The following is a 6,567-nucleotide window of genomic DNA, read 5'->3' as shown; positions in this document are numbered from 1 at the left end:
TTCAAATGTTTGATGGTACTCAAAATTTTCTGCGAATACGTGCGGGATACTACGCACATTTTGTGGCCGTGTCTCGCCACCGATCTTCCTCTTTTCTTCACCTGAATTAGCGCTCTCAGCGTATCCTACCGACCCAAAGTGGTTACACAGACCACCTGCCAAAGCCCATGCACATGAGCAGCTGAAAAAGCGGGACCGGTGCGACTCTGTCCCCACTTGCACGTACCGACACTTTGGTGAAGATGTACAGCAGGATGGCGAGTACGGAGAGGTACACTCGGATCCGTTGACCGCCGAACCGCAGCCGGAGGTACTCGGGCATAGTGTACACGCCCGCTGCGGTGTACACTGGCACGAACACCCAACCGAGGAACATTAGAATGAACACCGCCTGAGGACAGCACACAAAACGCACGTTAGACGTCGGGCATACTTGTATGCACGGACCATGTGACATTCGCGGGTACACAGACCGCTAGTATTGAGCTTTCCAGAGCGTTTGGATGTGTATTCGATGCATTCAGCACGACGGCGTTCTGGCCGGACGGTCGTCAGGTGAAATCAGCATTTGGCACCTCGCCAACGGATTTTCACCTAGACAAACAGCCAGTCAGCTGCGCCGACATCGCTCAACAATGGGGACGCGGCACCTGCCGATACCTCGGATCCACTTCAGCCGTCGCTTGGAGCCGTCCGTGTCAAGCGGGAAGTGCTTGGCCGCTCCGTGTTCATCCTGTGCCTTATGTCGTAGCCCCCTCAAAACCAGCGGGAGACCACGAAGACCCGACATTGCGGTGCTGAGACCAGAGTCCTTCAATCAGACACGGTGGTGTCGAAGGTGCACATAGTGGGGAGGATAGCAGTGGACTCACGTTCAGCTCGAAGCCCGCCACGGCGATGCCGGAGGCGGCACCGGTGCCGGCCAGCCCGATGAAGTGGCCGCTGCCGATGTTGCTGGCGAACAGGGAGGCCCCCACCTGCAGGCGATGGAGGCGATGCCAGACGCACGTGGATGACGTAGCACACGGGTGATGTTTGACAGTGAGCTTGTGACTGTGACAGCAAGGGCCGGTCACACCCAGGACAGACGTAAGTCAGCAGGAAACGGTGATAACAGTGGCGTCAAGCGGTGATAGTGTAGAAAAGTGACAGTGAAAATGTGAGCATGGAGCGCTGACAACAACAAATGTTGGGCGCCCACGGAGCGGTAAGCAGCGCCAAGACTATACCGGTCTTGCACAGGACTAAGAACAAAGTTCCGAAGTGTAAAGGTACCTTCTGCTGCTTGTGCTTATACGAATGAGACAACGATAGGTGTAACAAACATCGCGACATGGTGTCACCTACAGCATCGCAGAACCCCGCTCCTTCTCACCGGTATCCAGTGCATACTGCGAGACGCCAGGAAATATCCACTCAGGTTGTCCTTTTTGCTGAACCGGGAGCTCTGCAAGACAGGTGGCGCGCTGTTAGGCTTTAAAAGCTCGGAGTCTGTGGCCAAAATAATCGGAGCTGATGTTCTAAGCAGGTACAGAATACGTGCGGAGTCGGTGTACTGTTTCTAATATGTGCTAGTCGGAGCTGGTCGGTAAGTAAGTCAGGACCAGAACGCTTCTTGGCCGGTGAAGTGCCACGCTCCCCAAATACTCAGCCGAACTGGCTCAAACCTGGGACAAAATACACTAACTATTGTACACATTGGTAGTCGCAGTGCCGTCAGCGTCAACTCAGAGCCCATCGTACCTACCCACACGTGCGCACTTTGACCTTTGGTCGCTTATCCAATGGCGTAATTGTACATATGTGTGGTATTCCACTAATCACGTGAATTTGTGAGTTTTCGGTGTTCACGACGATGTGTTCAAACAGCCATGTCCATGATGGCAAGAGAAATCGCCGACATCAAGTGGCGTGTCAGCATAAACTGGAGCCAGCGAACCCCCAAACAATCGGAGCAACTGTCTTCTTCAGCACATCCTTCTCAACACCTTCCGGACATTGGGGATGGAGAAAAACCCCATAGCTTTGGTGAGAAGAGTATACCGGTCGGCCGGTCGGCACAAATGCATAACCACTCACTTCATATATGCTTTAAGGCCCCCATTGTTCCATTTTCGAACATCTGTGCGTAAGCATCGATCGCTCGCGGTCGTTATGCGGCCGCCAGTGTCGGTGTGGCGCGGGCAGCGTCTGCGCGTACAGCTGAATACTGGGGTGAGGTCAGTCGAGCGACGTGACCTCCAATGAAGCGGCCCTCGGGGTGACTTCCGACTCGCCACTTGAGACGCTCATATCACGGCCATGCATTCAGCGAGAACCACAGGCCCGTTCCTACCGTGCCTATATGACCTGGAATGACCTCTGAGGACATAAAATAACGTACTTCAGGCGGCATCCTCCTCTATCGACATGCGCATGTGTCCCTGTTTCCTTGCGACACAGCGCCTCGTGAAGCCTTTAGACTTGCGTATGCAAATGAGCTACTGCATACAGAGCCCCGCATGCTCCGATGTCTGGACGCAGCCTCCGGGCGTCGGGTGGTTTTCGGAGACAACACAAAATGGAAGGATGAAAAAATAGCACAAACCAAGCGTTTGCGAGGTGAAGAAGCCAAGTCCATGATTTGCCACTTTCCTTGTTATTCGTCAATTCATTGAGCTCCTAACGTGATGTGGCAGAGTCTATTCCGCTTTAACCTGGGCATGACCTAAAAAAGCAGCTGAAGGCCATCTATGAGCCAGCAAAGCTCTGAATATTAGCGTATCAAAAATACGCCATAGCCGTGGTGCAAAGCTACAGCGAACCGATATGATAGCGGATATTATTGCCAAGCTTTCCATGCTTCTGACCGAGTCGGGCTGCTTTGCCAAATTTATAATTCAGATTTTACAAGATTGTGGACCGTGATACAGAAAACATAACCAAAACGCAAATGGCATCAATTGAACGTACGCCCAGGGATGTGGTCCACGAAGGAAATGGGAAATAACAGCTCTCTTTCATTCTTAAATGCCTTAATATCATGGCCAGGAGACGAAAGCCTAACCAGAGGAGTCATTAGGAATACAAAGCTCACGGGACTCGAACTTAATGACAAGTCATCGTAACCAACGCGTGGTGTCAGTGATTCGATATCTGTTACAAAAGATCTATATATTGCCCTCGAATGGAGACGGGGATAAAAGACAAGAATATAACTAATTATTCAAATTAAACCTCTACCCGACACACGTTTTTTCAAAAGGTCGTCGAAACCTTGACCATGAGAGGAGGCAAAACGCATCAGGGAGCGATCGGCCCTTCGTGAGGATACCGTGCGTTTTTATTTCTGGGAGAGCATTGTTAAGTCACCTTGGCATTCATGAAGCCATGATAACGCCATTCAAATCTGCCATGACGTATTAAGCAGCATATTCACTAAACAGAGAAATCGTGTCGTCTAGAGCAGTCTTAAAAAATTAAAAGTACGCCAATAGTTATCAGTGAGCTTATTTCATCATATCTGATGACTGGTTCATTATCTTAAAATGTGGAACATTCCCTTTAAGCAGGGTATCTGCACTTCTCGGGCGGCCAATGGCAGCCTTTTGAATATACATCCGGGGGACCGACAGTGGGCGACACAGCATTTGAAAATGATTAGAAGTAGGGTTGATGCAGGAGAACAACACATTTGTAGTGTTGTGTTACCTCAGCCGTGTTTGCGAACTGAGGGATTGCGATCAACACGTCTGCTTCATTCCATTTCATATACGTGAGCTTCAGCCTATTTCGATGTCGTGATGTACCATTGGTGCATGAATGTAATGGATTTGGGAGTACGCGGTAAAGATGGTCGTGTGTTACAGAGATATTCTCGATCATAGTTTTAAGTCAGTGTGTGAGAAGACAAATCCTGCAACATTGCAAAAAAGTATCGTATCTGGTGCTTATTATGGGTGTATAGCTGACGGTTTGCGTCACTGTTAGCCTGATTTAAAAGTGAATCGTTTTTTCATTCGGGATTTCAGAGCGAATTATATGTCATAAGTGTTTACGATATTACTGCCTGTGATTTTGTTCTGTGTTGTTCCCTTAATGAGCATTTGGTTTCCGTAGTATTTAGTGACCAAGGTAGTAAATATGATACAGATTATCCGGAAAGCAAGCTTTAATTGAAAAGAAACTACGGGAGGATATCTTTTGAAAATTAACTGTATCCCAACTAAATAATATTTCGAAACGGAACAAAACTTTAAGAAAAATGACCAACGCGCGCAATGAGATTATCATGCTTGGTGCACGATGCCCATAACATCAAAGGGAGTCCGGTGACGTGCTCCCTTACATGCTTGGCAGCCTTTATGTTAAAGGCAGGCATTGGTGTCATACGTGTCAAGGGCAACAAGACTACTTTAGTTTGGACACCGCTCCACACCTCCAAACGATGCATCACATTTCTTAGAATTGGTCGACACAATGGTCTTTGTGTTTTGAGGTTCCCCGCCAGGCATCCAGATCCATACGTCAAACCAATTATTTTCCAATATTCTGCGTTTCAAGTTCATCGACGTGCGTTTTCAGGCCTGTCGCAGGAAGAGGAAGTAGAGACGCCAGCAACGGAGCATTTTCAAAATGGCCGCATTTCTGCAACGCACGCGCAGGTCTGAGATGACCACCCCGAGTTGGTGGCACGGGGTGCCTCGCTGGCAAGGGTCTGTGCGGAGTTCTGAGCTGGCGTTGATGTTTGAATCGGCGTCGAAGCACGAATGCTTTGCTCCATGGTGATGGAGTCATTGCCCTGAGCGAGCCTTAAGCGCCGACAGGTAAACTTTGCGTCGAGAGTGAGAGCGAGGGGCAGCGACATGGAGAGCGAGAGGAGGGCTCTCCCTCCCTCTCGGAGGAGGGCATGATTGCACTCGATTATAACAGGTATTTTATGTGCATGCTGTTCTCTCGCTGCAAGCACTACCCATGACCGACAATGACCTGATGTCAGAGGTGTTTCTAACCCAAAAGGTGTTAAAATCGGCGTGCATGAAAGCTTTCGCCTATCAGAGGGCGCCATAGTTCAGCAATATGTGAATAATTTCACAGGATAGCAATAGCCGTCAACTCAGTGCCCCTCAAACACAGTGAACGACAAAAGGGAATCGAAATGGTGACGCAGAAAGTGGCTTAGAAAAAAATCAAAGAACACACTTACATATTCATGAACGAAAAACGAGTCATCGAATATCTCAGTGGTTTTCTAGGATGGATTCAGTGGCGGGGCAGGGGGGGGGGGGAGGGGCAACCGGACCCTGGCCGCACCTAGATGACCGAAGTCCGGCAAACAACAATTATGAACTTTGGTAAGAAATGAGGTAGCTATTTTCAGGTGAAGTTTGTATTAGAACAAAAGGACTTTGGTAAAAATTTAAGTAGCTATTTCCAAGTGAACTTTGTTTTAGAACGAAACTTGCGGTAAAAAACCAACAAAATTCGATCAGCACAAGTTTTTGGACTTTTGCGCCGAAAGCCGGTGCTGGTATTGGCTTTTGCAACAACTCGGAAGGCCTTCTAGGATCCACGGTTCTTTGAAAATGACGCCGAAAAAGTCGTTTGCGACCCGGGATCCAATTTCGGGACCCATGAGTTCAAATGTGCCTAAGAACACATATTCTCATTTCGCGACAGAAAACATCGTATTATCTTCACTGAACCAATGAAAAACGGCAGCAAAGGCACGAAAACTCCAGGGCTTACTGGAAAAAAACGCATTCTGAACCTGACACGGAGCCTCTCTTCAGATTGCTTGACACGCAGGCGAAGACTTACCAGCAGGCCAACGGCCAGAACGATGATGAAGTAGATGACCACGACGACCACGTCGCCCCAGTGCAAGCTGCCGATGCTGGAGGCATCCGCCATGGCGTCCGGGTCGGCGTCCATGTCGGCAGCGCACAGTCAACCCTCGCGACGCACCTGTCCGCACCAACTGGCGAGCGGGCGGCGGCGGCGGCAGCGGCGGTAGCTGACCTTGGATGAGACCTTCAGGTGAGTGGGACGCCCAGTTGTAGCCGGCAAAACGCGGCGTCGGACGGCGGGATGTTCGCGGTAGAGAAACCGTGCGGCAGGGACCTTCGGCCGAGCGAGCGTGATCGCTTGCGGAGCTGGGCTGCCACAGAACGTGCTCAGGCGCGGGGGGGGGGACTCGACTGCAGGGTAGCGTCGGACCGGCCGCGAACCTCCCGTACGCGCGATCTGCCTGCTCGCTGTACACTGGCCCGCGACGGCGCGGCCGGCGGTTGTTGCTGAAGGAGCCGCCCGGACCACGGCTCGGCGAAAATCCCCAGCGGCGAGGTGACGTCGCCAGACTGGGGGGGGGGGGGGGGGGCAGGGCGGACGATCGCGGAATAGCTCGGAAGTGCGGTAAGTCCGGTGGCGTGTGGCCGACCGACACACTCACACCCGACGGCTAAGAGCTCAGGGGCGCAGACGGGCGGGCCTGGAGCCTTAGCCCCCGCCCCCCTCGCCGTCACGTTTGAGCGCGGTATTTTTCACCACGACAGTGCCGGATATATTTCCGGAATCTGGTGGTTAGGA

The 6,567-nt window shown here is 51.1% G+C and overlaps 1 protein-coding gene across 1 annotated transcript; it reads right to left on the bottom strand.

The window, feature by feature from the left end:
* Positions 1 to 226: 226 nt before the first annotated feature.
* LOC119113251 (sodium/myo-inositol cotransporter 2) lies at positions 227 to 6,216 on the bottom strand (the record flags this gene model as incomplete). Its single annotated transcript, XM_037237606.1, is given in 4 exon segments — positions 227 to 391; positions 873 to 977; positions 1,376 to 1,447; positions 5,800 to 6,216. Coding segments are annotated over 4 exon segments (456 nt in total), but the record flags the coding sequence as incomplete, so codon positions are not given.
* Between the last annotated feature and the right edge of the window lie 351 nt (positions 6,217 to 6,567).

This window comes from Pollicipes pollicipes, unplaced genomic scaffold (assembly GCF_011947565.3).
Source record: "Pollicipes pollicipes isolate AB1234 unplaced genomic scaffold, Ppol_2.1 Scaffold_7261;HRSCAF=8764_pilon_pilon_pilon, whole genome shotgun sequence".
NCBI classification, from domain to species: Eukaryota; Metazoa; Arthropoda; class Thecostraca; order Pollicipedomorpha; family Pollicipedidae; genus Pollicipes; species Pollicipes pollicipes.
The sequence above is the reverse complement of the archived record's forward strand: the minus strand, read 5'-3'. Positions and strand labels throughout refer to the sequence as shown.